Source organism: Phalaenopsis equestris, unplaced genomic scaffold, assembly GCF_001263595.1.
Source record: "Phalaenopsis equestris unplaced genomic scaffold, ASM126359v1 Scaffold000991, whole genome shotgun sequence".
Lineage (NCBI taxonomy): Eukaryota > Viridiplantae > Streptophyta > Magnoliopsida > Asparagales > Orchidaceae > Phalaenopsis > Phalaenopsis equestris.
This window is the reverse complement of record NW_018165430.1, coordinates 82,926-100,086: the sequence shown is the minus strand read 5'-3', so window position 1 is coordinate 100,086 and position 17,161 is coordinate 82,926. Positions and strand designations below refer to the sequence as shown.

Here is a 17,161-nt window from a genome sequence, read left to right as displayed (position 1 = left end):
TGATCAATCTATTATGTTTTTAAAAACCTTGTTGAATTCTTGTCAGCTCTTTCGATGCTGCTTCAACTCCATTGAGTTTGAAAATTTATGATATGATACAGAGTCCTATAATAGTCAATACATATGTTGCTCTAAACTTGTCTCACTAATAGTTGTTGATGTTGTTCTTGTCACTTTTAGTCAGATCAACTGGCTGTTTTATTTGGTTTGGGTGCTCCTATCGCCAAACTTAGAATGCTCCAAGAAATCTAGCTCTAGCTAGGCTTTGGCCACCCTCAATATTTTCTTGAGGAAGGACCATAGAGTAGTTCATGCAATCAAGGTAGCAATAACAATTGCGGCAAACACTATTTTCCAAATTGTTTAGTTTATGCTTGTGAGTCTCTTCCTTACCTTAGAGGAAGAGGTTAACACAAATCAAATTTTCTTTTCTATCCCTAAGCTTTATGTTCAATAAACTGTTATTTTTGGAGAAGGCTCAAGGTACTTGCGGGGGAGGCTCTCTTGTTTCTGGTCACTATGTTTGGAAGAGGTCTAGATTGAGACACCACCCTCCTTCTCTAACCTCTAAAAATGGGCTTAGAGAAATGGGAAGTTGTGCAACTGGCAAATAGAGGTTCCAATGTTAGCTGATGTTGTTCAATTAGCTCAGTTAATTGAGGATATCCTTCCGTCCTAGTTGGTGGATTCACATTGATGAGAAGGATATCTTCCACATAGCAGTTCCTTTGTTCTCCATCTATTTGGCAGATCATCCTTCTCTGACACCTCTACTGTCCTCTATAATAAGATTTACACCTCTTATATCCTCTCCATTGGGATTTGAAGTTTCATTTGATCGGTGTGCGGACAAGTTCCCATTTGAGGGCATCCCTTGATTTGTCGGAAGATTACATTGATTGTCAATCTTGAAAGCTAAGAAAAAAAGCAAAATACTTGTCTAGAGTCACCATTGATCATCTTAGATGACCATATTCATTAAACAAATAGCACGATACCAAATGAATTGTATTTGACAACGATTAGATATTTGCTAGCTAGTTAATATTATCTGAAAAAATTAAACCAAAAGTATTTTCTTTTCCCATTAATAATTAGCCTACTACTATTGCTTTCATTCTCTTTTTATCAAATCTATTGCCTTTAAACTGATTGAAATATCAAAATTGATGCCTATTCTAACCAAATATACGATTTGAGAGAATATAATTGTAAATTCACATAAACACCCAAATGTACAAGGCTTTGAACCCATGACCTGTGTAGTGGTAGCTGGAGCTCTTTAATGCAAACCTTTTTCTTTTATATTGTGCGTGGTTTATGTTTTATTCCTTTCTTTGGAGTTTAGGCTAAGGTTTGGTTGTAGGGTGGGAGCTATTTTTTGATGATTTCCTTAAATTCATGAGAATCTCGAGTGATATATTATGCATGTTATATTAGCTATGTTTTTTTGTTCCTTAAGATGATAATAGAGTTACTCTAGTACCACTTACGTTTTCAGGTTATCGCGGAAATTGTTGAAGTTTGCCGTGCGCATGATTTCACCGATGTGATCTTAGTTCATGAACACCGCGGTGAACCTGATGGTTTGATTGTCTGCCATTTGCCCTTTGGTCCAACTGCTTATTTTGAATTGTTGAACGTGGTATGAAATGTTGTTCAATCTTGTCTATTTTCTATGTTATATTGAATATTTCTACTGTGTTAATCTAGTTTCTACACCTTTTTTTTTTGTATCATAGGTCACAAGGCATGACATTAAAGATAAACAAGCTGTAGGGACAATGTCCGAGGCTTATCCCCATCTAATTCTTGATAACTTCACAACTAAGGTTTAATTTAATTATTTTTTACATGTGATAATATTTTCTAGCTTCATTATTTTTTGTTACATTTTCATATTTATAAAGTTGGCTGAGGAAGGATGGTGAAGCATAGCTGATGTGATATAAACCTGAGGATTTGAGTTATCTGAAAAAAAGGCAGGCTACAAGCAAAATTCATGATAATGAATAGATATGAGAAAAGTGTTAAAATAGTCTCTGTATTATTTCTATGGGATCATTTTAGTCCTATACTATAAATTTGTTCAATTTAGTTTTTTGACTCCACAAATATGGTCCAAATTAGTACATTTGCTGGATTATTTATGATCAAATTTGTGGAACAAAGGATTATCAGATTTGAGGTGTCAAGTGAACTAAATTGAACATAATATTTTCTAGCTTCATTATTTTCTGTCACATTTTCATATTCATAAAGTTGGCTGACAAAGGATGGTGAAGCATAGCATGAGGTGATATATACATGAGGATTTGAATTATCTGAAAAAAAGGCAAGCTACAAGGAAAATTCAGGATAATGAATAGATATGAGAAAAGTGCTAAAATAGTCTGCATTATTTCTATGGGATCATTTTAGTCCTATACTATAAATTTGTTCATTTTAGTTTTTTTACTCCTCAAGTATGGTCCAAATTAGTACGTTTGTTGGATTATTTCTTATCAAATTTTAGGAGCAAAGGTTTATTTTGATCAGATTCGAGGTTTAAGTGAACTAAATTAAACATATTAGTTACTCTAGATTTAAAACGGCCCCCAATAGCTAATGGTGTGTGGGAGGGATAAGTAAACTTGTTTTCAAAATTTAAGATGCTTTGATTGAAGAAAAACATGTACTGTTATCATGGGATAAAGCCCATGCAGACAATTATGTAAGAAAGAATTAATTCTTAAAGAAAAATATGTACTGTTATTTTTTTCAATTTGACAAAACACCAACATTGATTCATTATTTTACCTGTCATTTCCTTAATTTCATATCCGAAACACATGCAATCGAAGAATCTCTTACACTTAGCTTAACTCTGCTCGAGTTCTAAATGACCAAAATTAATTTCCTAAATCAGCATTGACTTATGCTTGGTTTGTCGTTTATGAAGTTTGAGTTATGTTAAACATGACCATCCCTTGGCTTAGCTTTAGCTCAACCAAAAAAACCATCCAAATGAAAGATTGCTAAAAATTATTAGTATGAAATTTTAAAAATCAAGTAGAGGATAATTAATTAGTTTATTTTTTAATTAAAACAATATATAGGTAATTAGTTTGTTATTTTGACGGATTAAATAATAATCAAGTGTTGCTTGGAGGGAAGAGTGCTTGTCGATATGCTTTTCTGGAGAGTTATGTATGATTAATAGCCTAAATTGTGATGCAGGGCCTTGTGATTTAATCCCTGGCCTTTTACTTGGCGCTTCGTCAACTCTCCAGATCAAAAAACTTTACTCTGCATAGTTAGAGTTTAAGTACTAATCCACTATTTTCCACTAGTTCAGGGGTAAGATTTTTTAAGCCAACTTTTGTCATCAAATTATCTTTAGAAGCATTTGTTCATTTGACTAGTGATTTGAGTGATATTTTAGTTGGCGGGGAGGGCTCTAAAATTATGCCGAGCTATGGAGTATGAAAAAAATTTAAATTTTCGCTTGAGTTTTTTATCATAGGGTTATTTTGTAAATCCCGAGGCTTAAAAAATCTCCTTTGGGACAATTTATTCTCAATATTAAAATTAGGATTTCTTTATATATATTAGAAGATAATTCAAGGAGAAAAACATTTGATCCAAATTTTATAAAGATTTAAAACTGGCCATGGGCCTAGGCATGTAATTTACTAGATTTTGTGGGATAAAACTTAATAGTGAAATTGAATTATGACATGATTAACTTTGTTATATTTTTTAGAAGTTCATCTAGAATTTACAATATTATATGCCATTACTTAATTGTATTTATTATTTTAATTGTTCATTTGTTCATGCAAACCATGAAAGTTTATACGAAGGTGATTGCAGTTTTTAAAAAATAGTGCTGGAGAATATCTGCTAGACTAATAGTTTTCTTTGGGTTATAACAATAAATAATTCAAAAGATATTTTATGAGTTGTTCTAAAAATACTGTTATGCAAACTCAAATTTGGTCGATTTAACTCTCAAGTGGTAATGTTCTTATCTACTAAGAACCTTAGTATACAGCATAAGAATATTTTCACAACTCATGTCCAACCATCAATTTGGGGGTGTAATATGGATGTTAATTTTAATTGTGTTCCAGATATTTTTCATAATATTTTGCAAGAAGCAAATCTAACATCATTGTCTAGAATTATTGTAGATAATGACTCATGCAGTCTAATAATATCCTTGAAAGAAATGTGATATTTTTGAGAATCTATGAGTAAGTACAAAATTATCATTATGTCCATTAGGAGTTTTTGTCAATTATAAAATGAAGTTTATGGAGAGTCCTCCCAAGACTGTTTGGGGGCTTGGAGAGTAGCGTGCTTGTCAACTTTTTGATTAGTTATTTTGGCAGATGCAATGTGTAGCGGCACATTCAATCTATTTCTAGGGATGATTGGAAAAACATTTGATTCTACTAGCTTAATGGTTTTATCTTGCCAAAGCATTATGTAGAAATGAAGTGGAAATATCAGGAAATCTCAAAGAGTTGATTGCTTGATCTAAGTTTGCAAAGCCTATTTTCTCAATAATGATAGCCATGAATAAAAAAAAGAGAGTCTATTTGAGGTGGCCATGACAAAAAAAATGAGTCATAGTTGGAAGTATTTGTAACTTTTATTTTTGAAAAGGCAAGAACCTATGATTCTATAAAGCAGGTAATAAAATTAGCTCTAGGTAGGGCATCAAGAGTTTTATGCTCAACACTTGACTTGCGTTTCAAAATGAAAAAATAGTTTTGGAGAAATTCTATCCTTCATTTTCTTGGTCGTGGTGATGTTTTCCTTAGGCGTTGATAAATTTAAGGGCATAATGGATTGAATATAAGACAAACTCATTGTGTATTAGGTAGTATCTTTAGTGTTTCAAGGGATTGGATGATGCCTTGAAATTTTCTATCCTAAGTGGAGTAGCATTGCTTGGCATTATTTAATGTTTCTCAAAATTAAGCAATGAAATAATTGCTTTGATTGAGCACTCTACCTTTGTCTATCTAAGAGGCATCACAAGAGATTTTAAAATATCAGGTAAAGTCAAGCAACTTATGAATAGGTGAAGAGATCACCAGGATTTCTATTTGGTCAAACATTATTGCCGCATTAGTTGTCCATCTAAACTTTTCCTTTCAAGAATGTTTGTGATTGGGGTCTTCATGGTGCAAAATTTTTTAATAAACTATTCATAAAGGTGGTCAATCTATAAATAATGTTGATAAAAGATTTTGGTGTTGGCCATGTCATAGTTAATTTAATTTCAGTTGGGTCAAGTTTAATTCCATTAGTAATGAGAGATAATTGGAAAAAAAATCAATTAATAGAAATGATAGAACCTAGGATTTTTTTTTGAAGGGAAAAATATTTTTTCATGTTGATGTAAAGTTTTTCAAACAATAAAATTTAAAAAATAAGTTCAAGATGCTCTATATGTGATTTTTCATTCATGTTATGAATCAAAATATTATCAAGTAATTCACAAAGATTTTTTTTAGGAATAATTTGAGAATTTTGGCCATTAATATATTAATGATACATGAAGCATTAGACAAGCAAAATGACATAACTAACCAACGATATGGTGCCTTAAAAAACAATTATCCATTAATCATCTAACCTATTGTCTGTTGATGGTAATCACTTCTAAGATCAATTTTCTAGAAAATGTCTAAACTAGAAATATGATCGAGCATTTCATCATAGTTGATTATGATCTTATTTTTATTTTGATTATCCATTCACATTCCCCTAAAGACAATTTTTTTTTTTAAACTAGAATGGTAGGGATAGCACAAGGATTAATGCTTTTTTTGGGAGAAGCACTTCTTAAATTGGTCATTTACTTGGCAATGTAATTTTGTATTTTTAGTATGATTCATCTTATAGTGGTGTCGGTTGAGCAATTGTGATTTTGTGGTGAAATCAGTTGCATTTTGGATATCTCTTATTGGGGTAGCTCATTAGATAGTTTACTAACATCAGATAAAAAAGTTAGATAAAAAATTAAGGGCATATCAAGTGCATCTTCCAAGGGATGAGGGCATGTAGTAGGTGCAGTGTGGAGTCTAGTTATCGTTTTTCTTCTCAACATTTTGAAGCTTAAATGTTTAATATGAATCTTAGAAGGAAGAGGTAGGTCATTAAAGGAAGCTTTCTGGATTATCAACTAGGATATAACTTTTTATGGGCAACCGCAGGTTAGTCAAGGTGTAAATAATAAGATAGGAGCTATACTGATGAGTATGACATTACATTAGTTCTAATCCTCATAATTGCTCTTTTTAATAGGGATCAATCATATAAAGTTCACCTGTAGGGAGACATGATTGGCCCAAGTAATATGAAATTATTTCATGATGAAGTTTAGGTTTTGGGATTGTCCCAGTAAAGGGTATTAATGGAGATAACATTCATTTCACTTCATTGATAACAACTTTGCTTCTCTTTTGAAGATATCCAGCTATCTTTTGGAACATATTACGTCGCCACTAGTCTTCCAAACTTGGTTAGGCTATTGAAAGGCTTTTTATAACAACTATTGGTGTATCATCGACATCATATTCATTTTGGAAATAGGGTCATCGTTTAAAATTCCAATTTTCTCTTAAAATAGAATTTTAGCGTTGCATTGCTTCTACATGGTTTACAGCAAATAATCTCATTAATGCTTCTATGTTGAGTTTAACGAGGTTCTTAGGCTGTCGAGCATTAGTGGAAGTTGAGATAATTAATGTTAATACAGTTGGTCTAGCGATAGACTTAGATATGGAAGTTGGATAGGTTTAGTTTTAAGGCTTTGTAAATGGGATCACTTTCCCTTATTTCCAATAAACAAGGCAAAGTGAAAAGCCTCTTCTAAAAAAGTTCGGGAATCTTCTAATTTGACTTGATTTCCTAATTTAAATCAGATTCCAATTACAAAGTTATTGGTAAGTTGCCAATAAGGATCAATTTAATTTATCCTTGCTAGGAGAGACTTATATGCATCACATAATCAATCAAAGACAGTTCTTTGTTTAGGAGTCAACGATTGGCTATGTTGATTCTTGTTTCAGAACTTTTGATAGTATTTAACTTTTAAGGGTTCTTTCATCTCAACTCAAGTTTATTTGGTTCTTTTATTTCTAAGTTTCCTTGCTAAGATATTAGTCTAATAGTTCTTTGTCCACTGATAATCATCTATATTATACTAGTAAGGAACTTTTTAGGTTCATGCTTTTCATCAAAAAGTGGGGGTTTCAATTTTTATTTTAGTGCAATGATCCATAACCTTACAATGCCAAGGTTATTGTCATTGGACAAGGAGTCTTCTAACTTGGTCATTCTTTGGCTCATGATTAGGTGGGTTCAGAATCTAATAGTAAAGTTTTATGGTTTATCTTGAAGAGGGTGTAACATATTTTACAACATATTAGATTGTTCATCAATAACATACTTTTTTGTGATTTGATGGAAGTTTTTCATATTGCTTTGAAATTATTCAAATTAAATTAGCGTAGCTGCCTAAGGAAACTTGTTGATAGACAGGATGTGTTTTTTTATTTAATTAATGTATGTGAGAGGGGAGAGGGACAAAACTTTAAATGTAAGAGAGAAAACAAATATATGTATAATTAAAATGAAATTGAGGCTAGGAGAACTTCTAGACGGGGAGGCAATATAAGTTTTTTTATATTCTAAGCTCTCTTTAGATAATTTAGACACTTTTTGAGAAAGCTTCTTTTTAGCTTTAAAAACACAATTTTGCACGATATATCTTAATGCATATAAAAAAGATAAAAAATATTTTTTAATGAATTTGCTAAGTAATCCTATCACATAAACATAAATGCACAAAAACCGTTTAAATGGTGATTACAAAAATATAAGTTTAGGCTATGTTGTTTGATTCCAATGCAAGGGAAGGCTCTCTTTTTGTGGAACACACCCTAGTTTTTTATGAATCTCAACGAAAGTTTAGATAATTGTAGATTCACACAGTTTATGTCAAGGCTTTTTAGTAATGTAACAACATTGATAAAAGCAATCCCTATGGAGCTATTAATAACATACAAATTTTCAATTTTTTTCTATGAAAAATATCAAATAAAGAAATTAAAAGTTTTTATATAGTAATCTTTCCTGATGAAAAATGCCTTTAGCTACAAGACTCCTCAAATCCTTTTAGTTTTAAAAAAGTGGATCTTGCGAGAAAAGTATTCTATTTCTACTGCAGTGGATGTGTGCCTTCAGTCTCTTTGAAGTTGACTTATTTGGAACCTTTGACATTAATGTTAATACTGATATATTGTTTATAGGATCTTGATGATGAATGTAACAACTTGATTATTTTCACCGTGGGATGGTGGTGGAACTGTTATGTGGTTAGTGGGAAAAAGAGTATTAAGGTTTTGGATTGATTTGAAAATGTTTTATTTTTTTGAGAGGAGTTTATGAAGATTTCCAATTTTAAGTTTTGAGATTTTAGGAAACCAATTATAATTTTCTGATGGATTTTGGATTAGAGGTTAAGGATTACGAATTTTTAATTTTTTTTGCTCATAATTGAGATTGTCTCTCTATATTGGGCTTCTGATTAAGATAGCTTGGAGATATTGGGGTTTTGTTGATTTGAAAAGTTGTAGGGATCATGGTTGAATGTGTAGTAGTTTTAAATGGGTTGGAGGTGTTTAGGAGTTGTGAGGCTATGATTTAGGGTTGGTCAGGCTTTACGTGGGGGAGAGGAAGTGTGTTGGGAGAGAGTAGGAGTGGAAAAAGATAACTAAGGACTCATTAAATCACTAGGAGCCACCAAGCTTCATTAAAAAGTAGAGTAGTCATCAAGTCGTTCCACAAAAAAACTGCACAAGCAAAAGATTAATCATATTCAATGAATTCTAAAGTACAAAATAAGACCTTGTGTATAAGCTTTTTTCAAGCCTAAACAAGTTTGGAAATGCTTCAAGTGCCAGTAAATTAACTTTATATGGTTTAATGACTCATCTTATTGTAAAGAGGAATAAGTTAATCAATATTTTACAAAATTTAAAGATTCCAAAGATAGCATAATTTGGCCAAGTCAATTGAGGAAGTTGGTGTGGTTTTGAAATCAAACAATTTTTTTGAAGAGCTTCACTCCCTATTTGATATGGTGGAGCTAACTATCGAGGAATGTCAAATTAAGCTTCGTCATCATTCTTCATTGATTTTGGAGGGAAGAAGAATATTGAATGGGCTGCTCAGAGAGTTGTGCATTTTGAATGGTTCAAATCTTGATGTAGTGCCTTGATTTATGACATTGTCTTTGGCTTTCAAGTTGGTGCTGCATGAACTTCTTTGAAACTTAAAAAAAAAAAAAAAAAAAAAAAAAAAAACTGTTTTCCTGTATTAACGTTCAAATATCACTCAACTAGTTTAGAGTTGAGTTTATATAAATTTGTTTTGATCATCCAAATATCTTTTTAGAATGAAGTTGTTTTTTCATTTAATCACGAATTTGGTTGATGCATCTGCTCGTGTTGAGAGTTCTTTTAAAATGTTGTAATGGTAATCTTGATCTATGAAGTATAAGAAATTTGTAAATTTTGACCTGTGTTTCCTGTGATAGGCTTTTCTTATAGGTTTTGAGGCTTAAAAATCCTCTAATGAGAGTATATCTTCAAGCCGTGGCATGTTGTTTTTATTCAAGTTTTTGTAAGGATTTTGAACGGGCCTCAAGCCGTGGCATGTTACTTTTTATATTTAATGGGATAACACTCAGTGTGAGTTTAAATTAAGATAAGATATATTTTGTTATATTTTATGAAAAATTGTTTAAAATTTAGAACATTTGTATGTTTGTTACTACTTAAAGGAGATTTTGTTGCTTTTTTTGTACATGCATACCATGAAAATTTTGTGCTGAGGTGAATGCAATATCTGAAAGGGATATTGATTATCTGTTAGGTTAATAGGCTTTTTGGGTTATAACCATCAGCAGTAATGATGCACTTAGACTAATTAAAGGTTAGTTAAGATCTTAAATATTTTTATTTATTAAGTTTAATAAACCAGAATAGTTAATAATGTAAGGTCTATAGAGCAACAACTTGATTGGTGTACCCTTAGGGTGGTTTTTTGAAGTGTTATGTTGATAGTGGAAAAAAGGTTATTGAGGTTTTAGACACATTTGAGGTTGAAATTTTTACGTTTTGAAATAGTAAATTTTTTTTGGATGAAATGAATGAGGAACTTCAAATCAAATGTTGGGAATGTTAGGGAATTAATGGTGGTGTTTTATGTGTTTCGAATTAGTAGTTAATGTGTTATGGAGTTTTTAATTTTATTGCTTAATTTAAAAATTGTCTCTATATTGGGATTTTGACCTGGATATGTTGGACTTAATGTCAAGGCCTTAGGAAGTTTTAGGAGTTGGGGAGGAATATGTAAGAGAGCTTTGAAGAGATTGTTAGTGTCTTAGGGGTTGTGGGAAGCTATGATTTAGGGTTTGATTGAGATCTACATGGAGGAAAGGGGAATCATTGTTGGGAGAGGAGTGGGCAAAGAAAACCAAGAACTTACTATGGCATAAGAGATAAGCCCCTAAACCAAATTGTAGAGTATTCATCATGCATTTTCACACAATTTGTATATGTAAAAGATAATTTTATTCAATGAATTCAAAAGCAAAGAGTAAGGTCGTATGTATAGGCTTCTTTTCTTTTTTATTTTTTTTTGTCACTTAGTAAAGTTTGGAAAAACTGTAAGAGCTAATAAATTACTATTACATGGTTGATGACCTACCATAATGCAAATAAAAAAATAAGCAAAATATTACAAAATTGAATGCTTCCAAATGTAGCAAAGTTAGACCAAGCTTAGTAAGACAATGTAGTTGTCTTAAAATATAGCAATTTTAAAAAATTTTCACTTATTTGATTGATTTGGCTGAACAATCCATCAATCAACTCTAAATTAGGCTTCTTAATTATTCTCCATTAATTTTGGAGGGAAGAAGCGTTGTCCAAATGCTTGCTTGTAGCGTTGTGCATACAACTGCAAAAAAAATTGTTCATAAACAGTTGTGGTTGACTCATTAAGGAGCTCATGTTGATTTATTCAACAAATAAACAAGTCGAACATGAATAGATATTTTAAGCTCAAATTTTAAACAAACTGAGCATGCATAGACATTTATTTAATGGTATTTCACCTGGGTATTGATAATAGATATATCTATTTAAAATATATTTTTTTAATTTTATATTTTTTTTAAATTTACTAATTCGATAGTTTATAACTTGAATGATTCTATCATATTATGCTCATTAATGATTTATTTAATTTATTCAAATTTGACTCTTATTTGCTTCATGTTTGGTTCAATTTTTAATAAGACAAGCATGAATATTATGTCACAAATATTTTCAAGCACAATCAAACATGAACGTACCAAATTTCAAATGAGCTAAACATGGCTAAACTACTAGCTTGCTCAAAGTTTTTGCTCGTTTACACCCTCAGTTATGCATAATGGATAGCTTAAATCTTGATACTGTACCTTGGTTTATGAGCTTGTCATTGGCTGTTGGGTTGGCGCTCTGCATCAGTCAATAAACATAGCAAAAAAAATAAAAAATAAAAAAATAAATAGAAAAAATTTTATCAGATAATTAAGTTGTAATATTATTAAGTAATAATGATAATTAACTATGTTAATGAAGCTTTGAATTAAGATAATTTGGTATACTGAAAGGAGTTTAAAGTAAACTTAATTTGTTAAGGTATAATAGTATTTACAAAGGATAATTTATGCCTAATTATAAATTATGATGCAATGATAGGCTAAACAAATAAGCTGTAGCCCAATTGCAATCGAATAGTTTTCTCAGTTTGTTCCGTACTACAATTTATCTTTTCCTCCAACCAAATGAGACACTTTTTAAAGGCATAGCTTGGCTTAACTTGTGCCACAAATAAACAGGCCTTTGGATGAAATCCGAAAAAAAAAAAAACCAGTAGGGAGGTATTGTGGGTCTCATGACAGGCCTTTGGATGAAATCCGAAAAAAAAAAAAACCAGTAGGGAGGTATTGTGGGTCTCATGCCTCATTAGTCAACTCCATGATTTACAAGGATGAACTTGAAAATCATTCTGAAAATAATTAGGGAATAAAAGTTAGATTTAGCGTTAATAATTGTCATTTGAACTATTTCTTGTTGAGCTTAGCTGCTAAGACTTCAGTAGAAAAAACCTAATAAATGAGCTCTATTTTATTGATTCAAGCTTAATCAAGACAAGCTTGTTTACATGCTGCTTTTTCAGGCGTATACCTTCTCAAGTATATCAAACATTTTAATGAGCTTGTTCTCGAACTTTAAACAATATTTTTCATGATCATAAACAAATCACAGAACAAGTTGTCCATTGATCAAGTATTTATAATTATGTTCAAGTGCGCTCAATAAATTAATCAAACAATCATAAATAAGCTTTGAGTAAGCCATACGTAACTTGTGAAAAGCATCTTTCACTTGCATCACTACTTATCATAACAGATGTGAAACAATATCATCGTCAAGTAGGCTTGGTCTCTGCAAATTATCAGTGGTAAAAATGGTTGAATTTGAAAATCTCAGTAGAGCATTAACTAAATTCTTCAAGTAAATTAGGGGACACTCAATGATAAATTCATGACTAGAAGAAGGTTTATGGATATATCAAGTGCCTAAGTTCTAATAATGATCTTTAACAAAGGATAATCAAGATGACATATAAATTGGATCATATCAAGTGGTCCTTACAAGGCTTTAAATTTTCTTATGAAGTATACAAACATTACATGAATTTGCTTAATTAGCAAGATATTCTTCTGAACTCAGCTTAATATATAATTCATCAGTTTCGTACAAAAATTTAGGCTTATTAAATGGAGTGCTTTTGAAACATACGAGTTTTATACAAAGCTTGGCATGATGATATGGAGTACTTGCTTTTATTGATTTTTTTCTCAGAATTAGATCAAATTAATAACATAGAAATTTCAATGAATAAATAGTAGAATATTTCAAAAAGGCAATCATCTGCCAAAAGTAATGAATGAAGTTTATTTTGACAACTGAATGGAGTAGACTTCCCTCAACTTTATTTTTTTTAATTTTTTGAGAAATTTATAGAACTTACTTTCCAAGTACTTTTTTATCTTCTTTTATTGAAAAATGATCAAATGGGCCTCATTTTAGCGAAGCAAAGAGTGGAATCATCCTCTCATCTCTTAATATTTTTCAAAGTCTAGTTGACTCTCTCTCTTTCTCTCTCTCTCTCTCTGTTTTTCCTTCTGATCTCATCTGAGTTTTGTTTGTGACACATCTCTCTCTCTCTCTGTTTGTGATACTTATGACACACTCGTTATAATTTCACGATTAACCCATGTCATATGAAGTTCTAGTATGAATTTTTTTTCTCCACTCATTTTTCACTTAGATCTTTCACATAGGATATGAATAACCTCAATGCATTGTTTTGTTTCTTTAAAAGAGTATAAAATTGATGGTTTGCAATGTGGGATTACAAATTGTACTTTAAAGTTATTAATATAGGTATAAGGATTTTTTTCTTGGGAGTGTATTATGTTAAAGATTCTTGATTTGCTAATAAAAATTCACATGATTGAATAATAAGCAAACTAAATTATGTGAAAAAAAAACCTTTATATGAATGAAAAAATAGTAGTTTTCCCATACATTCATAATAAAGCTTGCAAATCATGCTTGTAATTCCAATACTGACTGTATTTACAAACATTGTGCTTGGGGATTTAAATTGGGTAAAATTGCTGTGTGATGGTGTTTTTTCAAGAAATTAACGTCTGATATTTACTCATTAAACTTAATATTATGTTATGCAGCTTGGTCAAAGGACAGCAAATATTGTCAGGCATCTTTTCCCAGTACCTAAGCCAGACACAAAGCGTATTATTACTTTTGCTAATCGGTCTGATTACATTTCATTCAGGTTGGTGTTGTTTTTATTGTTTAAATAGAATAAGAGAAATTAGAAGCCATTTATTTTCATCTGCTTGTATTTTAAGGGAGAATGTGAAATTAGGATTTATTATAAGAATGCAAACCATATTGAAATAAGGATTTATTATAAAAATGCAAACCATATTGTATTTTAAGGGAGAATGTGAAATAAGAATGCAAACCATATTGATTTCTAACTAAAGTGATTTTATTTTCATTCATTTGTGTGCGAAACTGAAATATTAGGATTTGAAAGGTTTTTCCTTTACTCATTTCTAACTCATCCAACTAAATAACAAAAATTAATTTTTTTTTTATTTTCAAAACATATTATCTAGCTTCAAGCAGCAAAATGAGCCGCGATAGTAGTTCCTGTGCTTTAATTTTGGTGTGGTATTGCTAGAAACTTCATGTACATTGACATGTCATATATCTTTGGGATTTACTAGCGTAAGGTCCTTACAAGGCTTTAAATTTTCTTATGAAGTATACAAACATTACATGAATTTGCTTAATTAGCAAGATATTCTTCTGAACTCAGCTTAATATATAATTCATCAGTTTCGTACAAAAATTTAGGCTTATTAAATGGAGTGCTTTTGAAACATACGAGTTTTATACAAAGCTTGGCATGATGATATGGAGTACTTGCTTTTATTGATTTTTTTCTCAGAATTAGATCAAATTAATAACATAGAAATTTCAATGAATAAATAGTAGAATATTTCAAAAAGGCAATCATCTGCCAAAAGTAATGAATGAAGTTTATTTTGACAACTGAATGGAGTAGACTTCCCTCAACTTTATTTTTTTTAATTTTTTGAGAAATTTATAGAACTTACTTTCCAAGTACTTTTTTATCTTCTTTTATTGAAAAATGATCAAATGGGCCTCATTTTAGCGAAGCAAAGAGTGGAATCATCCTCTCATCTCTTAATATTTTTCAAAGTCTAGTTGACTCTCTCTCTTTCTCTCTCTCTCTCTCTGTTTTTCCTTCTGATCTCATCTGAGTTTTGTTTGTGACACATCTCTCTCTCTCTCTGTTTGTGATACTTATGACACACTCGTTATAATTTCACGATTAACCCATGTCATATGAAGTTCTAGTATGAATTTTTTTTCTCCACTCATTTTTCACTTAGATCTTTCACATAGGATATGAATAACCTCAATGCATTGTTTTGTTTCTTTAAAAGAGTATAAAATTGATGGTTTGCAATGTGGGATTACAAATTGTACTTTAAAGTTATTAATATAGGTATAAGGATTTTTTTCTTGGGAGTGTATTATGTTAAAGATTCTTGATTTGCTAATAAAAATTCACATGATTGAATAATAAGCAAACTAAATTATGTGAAAAAAAAACCTTTATATGAATGAAAAAATAGTAGTTTTCCCATACATTCATAATAAAGCTTGCAAATCATGCTTGTAATTCCAATACTGACTGTATTTACAAACATTGTGCTTGGGGATTTAAATTGGGTAAAATTGCTGTGTGATGGTGTTTTTTCAAGAAATTAACGTCTGATATTTACTCATTAAACTTAATATTATGTTATGCAGCTTGGTCAAAGGACAGCAAATATTGTCAGGCATCTTTTCCCAGTACCTAAGCCAGACACAAAGCGTATTATTACTTTTGCTAATCGGTCTGATTACATTTCATTCAGGTTGGTGTTGTTTTTATTGTTTAAATAGAATAAGAGAAATTAGAAGCCATTTATTTTCATCTGCTTGTATTTTAAGGGAGAATGTGAAATTAGGATTTATTATAAGAATGCAAACCATATTGAAATAAGGATTTATTATAAAAATGCAAACCATATTGTATTTTAAGGGAGAATGTGAAATAAGAATGCAAACCATATTGATTTCTAACTAAAGTGATTTTATTTTCATTCATTTGTGTGCGAAACTGAAATATTAGGATTTGAAAGGTTTTTCCTTTACTCATTTCTAACTCATCCAACTAAATAACAAAAATTAATTTTTTTTTTATTTTCAAAACATATTATCTAGCTTCAAGCAGCAAAATGAGCCGCGATAGTAGTTCCTGTGCTTTAATTTTGGTGTGGTATTGCTAGAAACTTCATGTACATTGACATGTCATATATCTTTGGGATTTACTAGCGTAATGTCACGGACTAACTTTCGCCAAGTCACCCGTGCGGCTTTAGCGCTCACTCTTAGCACTAAATCAGCCTAATCACTCACAACACTGGACTTAGCAGCCCCAAGCACTCTTAAGAAGAAGAATAGAGAGAAAGGAATAATTAGCACTTGAATACTAGAATGCTTTGATTCAATGCTTGGGTAAATACAAATGAGGGGAGGAGCTCCTATTTATAGCCTCCTCCATGCCTTTGGCCTTTCATCTAGCCAATGTGGGACTATACAATGTCCAAGAGAAGCTTCTAGATTACAATATAATATTCTATCTCTTAGACTATTCTAATGTACATAAATAACTCTAGAACATTCTAGGTTATTCTTAGATCCTCTTTAGAGCTTTTCCTTCTTGCTCTCCCCTGAACGTGGTGGAATCTTCTAGAGCCCCTTTGATGACTCCTCATATTCGGACATTCTTTAGAATCTTCCATCCTCTGTTCGTCTCGATGATTTCTCGAATGTCGCGGAGCGTGACAGTAAGGTGTGTTCAAATTATCCTTTTATTCCTCCTATGCTTGCGAAAATGAAACTTAATTCTTATTATGAATTTAGTGGTGTATGGAAGCCTTCTCTATCTGACTTTTCTGTTAAATGCTTGACATCTAATCATGCATGTCATGTGTATCAATATTACTTAAAAAATGTTGTAATTGTTTCAAAACCTGCACGTCTTAATCTTTTTTCCTTATATATATCCAGGCACCACGTTTATGAGAAACGTGGTGGTCCTAAATCAGTTGAATTGAAGGAAGTTGGCCCTCGCTTTGAGCTTAGGCTTTTTCAGGTCAGCACTGGAAACTTTTTTTGATTTCATCTCAAGGATAGTCCAGCAAGATTCTAATTGCTTCTCATTATTTTAATTTAACAATAGAATTGATTTTCTGCTCAGATCAAACTCAAATCAAATCAAATGAGCCGAGCTAGGAGCTAATTGTTCTTCTTCATTTGATCAACTTGACATATATATATATATATATATATATATATATATA

The 17,161-nt window shown here is 31.1% G+C and overlaps 1 protein-coding gene across 2 annotated transcripts in view; it reads left to right on the top strand.

Moving 5' to 3' along the window:
• Positions 1 to 17,161, top strand: part of LOC110032639 (U3 small nucleolar ribonucleoprotein protein IMP4) — a 37,147-nt gene that overhangs the window by 18,154 nt on the left and 1,832 nt on the right. For both annotated transcript variants that reach the window (XM_020736331.1, XM_020736330.1), the window contains 4 exons: positions 1,502 to 1,645; positions 1,743 to 1,832; positions 13,880 to 13,986; positions 16,869 to 16,953. In XM_020736331.1, coding sequence (XP_020591990.1) covers positions 1,502 to 1,645; positions 1,743 to 1,832; positions 13,880 to 13,986; positions 16,869 to 16,953 — 426 coding nt within the window. The remainder of the gene's footprint in view (positions 1 to 1,501; positions 1,646 to 1,742; positions 1,833 to 13,879; positions 13,987 to 16,868; positions 16,954 to 17,161) is intronic.